Source organism: Arachis ipaensis, chromosome B03 (genome assembly GCF_000816755.2).
Source record: "Arachis ipaensis cultivar K30076 chromosome B03, Araip1.1, whole genome shotgun sequence".
Taxonomy (NCBI): Eukaryota; Viridiplantae; Streptophyta; class Magnoliopsida; order Fabales; family Fabaceae; genus Arachis; species Arachis ipaensis.
Genome location: NC_029787.2, coordinates 118,930,030 through 118,932,269, shown reverse-complemented (window position 1 = coordinate 118,932,269; position 2,240 = coordinate 118,930,030). Strand labels below are relative to the sequence as shown.

The window sequence follows — 2,240 nt, the reverse complement described above, 5'->3', positions numbered from 1 at the left end:
TCCAAGTCTCTCCCTTTATCCTCCTCCCATGGAGATGATGCATTCAGGGCTTCAACGGTATTTTGTTCACTTTTCTTTTCAGTTTTCACTCTCTCCCGAGATACCCCTTTTCTGTTTTGTATACTATACTGATCTTGACGCTGCTGTGTCAGATCTTTGGTCGATCCATCATAACAGCGAAAATCCAGCATACGCATTTGAAACTATTCACGGATTCAAGGTCTTTCCACCTTTCTCTGTTTCTCGCTTCCAATTTTTTTTGTGTTTCAATCATTCGAAAATCTTGATTTATCAAAACTTTGGACAAGTACTCAAATTTTTATCAAGTTTTGGATATTCCCTAGGCTTTGTGCAAATGACATAAATTCTAAAGCGTGATCGTGGATTGGATCTTGATGTCTTTCATTCTTCTCTTGTTCCGTTAGCTCCAAATCTTGTTTTTACTATTTTGAAAATGGAATTCCTTATCTTTTATGGCTTCCTATTCAATTCTCTAATATTTGCGGGGTGCAGGCAAGGGTTCTCTTTGAAGGCTTTTGCGCAGCGTCAAAGAATTGAGCAACATCCTAATAAGAGCAAGCTGCAGATTCTGCCTGAAGTGGAAAATAAGTGTGATATATTTAATGATCTAAAAGATAGGTTTTTGGGTTTTAAGAAGAATAAATATTTGTAAGCTTCAGAATATCCCTTTTCATAATGTTCGTTTCTGATGCCTAAAAATGTCAGAAACTTTAATTGATGTTTGTTCTGTTTTCTTCTAGGAAAAACATAGAACATTTCCAAGAACTTGCCCAGGCTCAAGCACCAAAGGTATTGTTCCCTCTCTTTCTTGGTTTTCCCTAAGTCCATTTCTTCAATTTATCTTATGAAACATTAGCAAAACCTAGTACTCCTGACTAACAATTCCAAGAGCAGTTCATGGTTATTGCCTGTGCAGATTCTAGGGTTTGCCCCTCTCATATTCTAGGATTTCATCCAGGAGAAGCATTCATGATCCGCAATGTTGGTAATTTGGTTCCTCCCTTTGAGGTATATCTCTATGTGCTAGTGATGTATTTAGATGTACATGTCTAACTATTCAATACCTAGTACTCCCTTCTAATTCAATTTACTGATACAGAGTGGGCCGTCTGAAACAAATGCTGCCCTAGAATTTGCTGTGAACACCCTTGAAGTAAGAAATTCCCTTACTATTTCGAAGTTTCTAATGTTATGATTCTAAACCATTGGCGATAAAATATTATTGTTATTTCAGGTTGAGCACATCTTAGTCATTGGCCACAGCTGCTGTGGGGGAATACGTGCCCTTATGAGTATGCAAGATGATGCCAATGAAAGGTTGAATTGCTGGATTCTAGTTGTTGACTTGTTGTCTGTCTATTTACTTTCTTTGATAGCATGTGTTTTTTTCTTGTTTGGATATTTATATATTTTTCCAGTAGTTCCAGTAGCTTTATAAATAGCTGGGTGGTAGTTGGAAAGAATGCCAGAATCAAAACTGAAGCTGCTGCTTCTCAGCTGAACTTTGATCAACAGTGCAGCCATTGTGAGAAGGTAACAAAATTTGCTAGTAGATTTAATCTTGAAGCCTTATCTGCATTCCACAGTATCAAAATTTGTTACTGCTATTGATTTTTATGCAGGAATCAGTTAACAATTCCTTGTTAAACCTACTTACGTATCCATGGATAGAAGAAAAGGTAGCAAATGGAAAACTAAATGTTCATGGTGGTTACTATGACTTTATCGACTGTTCTTTTGAGAAATGGACGATGAGTTACAGGGAAACCAAAATGGCTAAAAATAGCAGAATTGCAGCTGTAAACAAAATGTTTTGGTGCTGAGTGTTACTTCTATTTCCCTGTATAAATTATATTATTCTTTTCTTCTAATATTTGTAGCATGACTAAATCATAGGGTGACTTATGTGTATCAGTACAACTTATGAAATATTGAAATTCAATTGATTTGAAGTCTTGAACAAATCCTTTTTTTGTCACGTGTGCATTTATGAATTATGAATGGTTTCTGAGTAAAATTAATGTCTGAATCCTTCACCGGGCCACTTATAATAGTTATAACACCGAAAAACTCATCTCTTCCTGTGAAAAAGTCTCAACTCATCCATTTAAGTCTACACAACAAATTCATTGCTACACGCAGGAACGAAAGTGAAATTATTTGGGGATTCTACTTGCTCTGGATTGAACCACCTGAACAGCATTCTTGGTGCAATGGTG

General features: G+C 36.2%; 1 protein-coding gene across 1 annotated transcript in view; it reads left to right on the top strand.

Annotated features, from left to right (window-relative positions):
* LOC107631073 (beta carbonic anhydrase 5, chloroplastic) overlaps positions 1-1,980 on the top strand; it is a gene marked incomplete in the record, with an annotated part of 2,436 nt that extends 456 nt beyond the window's left edge. The window contains 9 exon segments of the mRNA XM_016334392.2: positions 1-57; positions 153-220; positions 514-669; positions 762-810; positions 916-1,029; positions 1,121-1,174; positions 1,256-1,338; positions 1,440-1,554; positions 1,644-1,980. Of these exon segments, the coding sequence (XP_016189878.1) occupies positions 1-57; positions 153-220; positions 514-669; positions 762-810; positions 916-1,029; positions 1,121-1,174; positions 1,256-1,338; positions 1,440-1,554; positions 1,644-1,844 (897 nt within the window).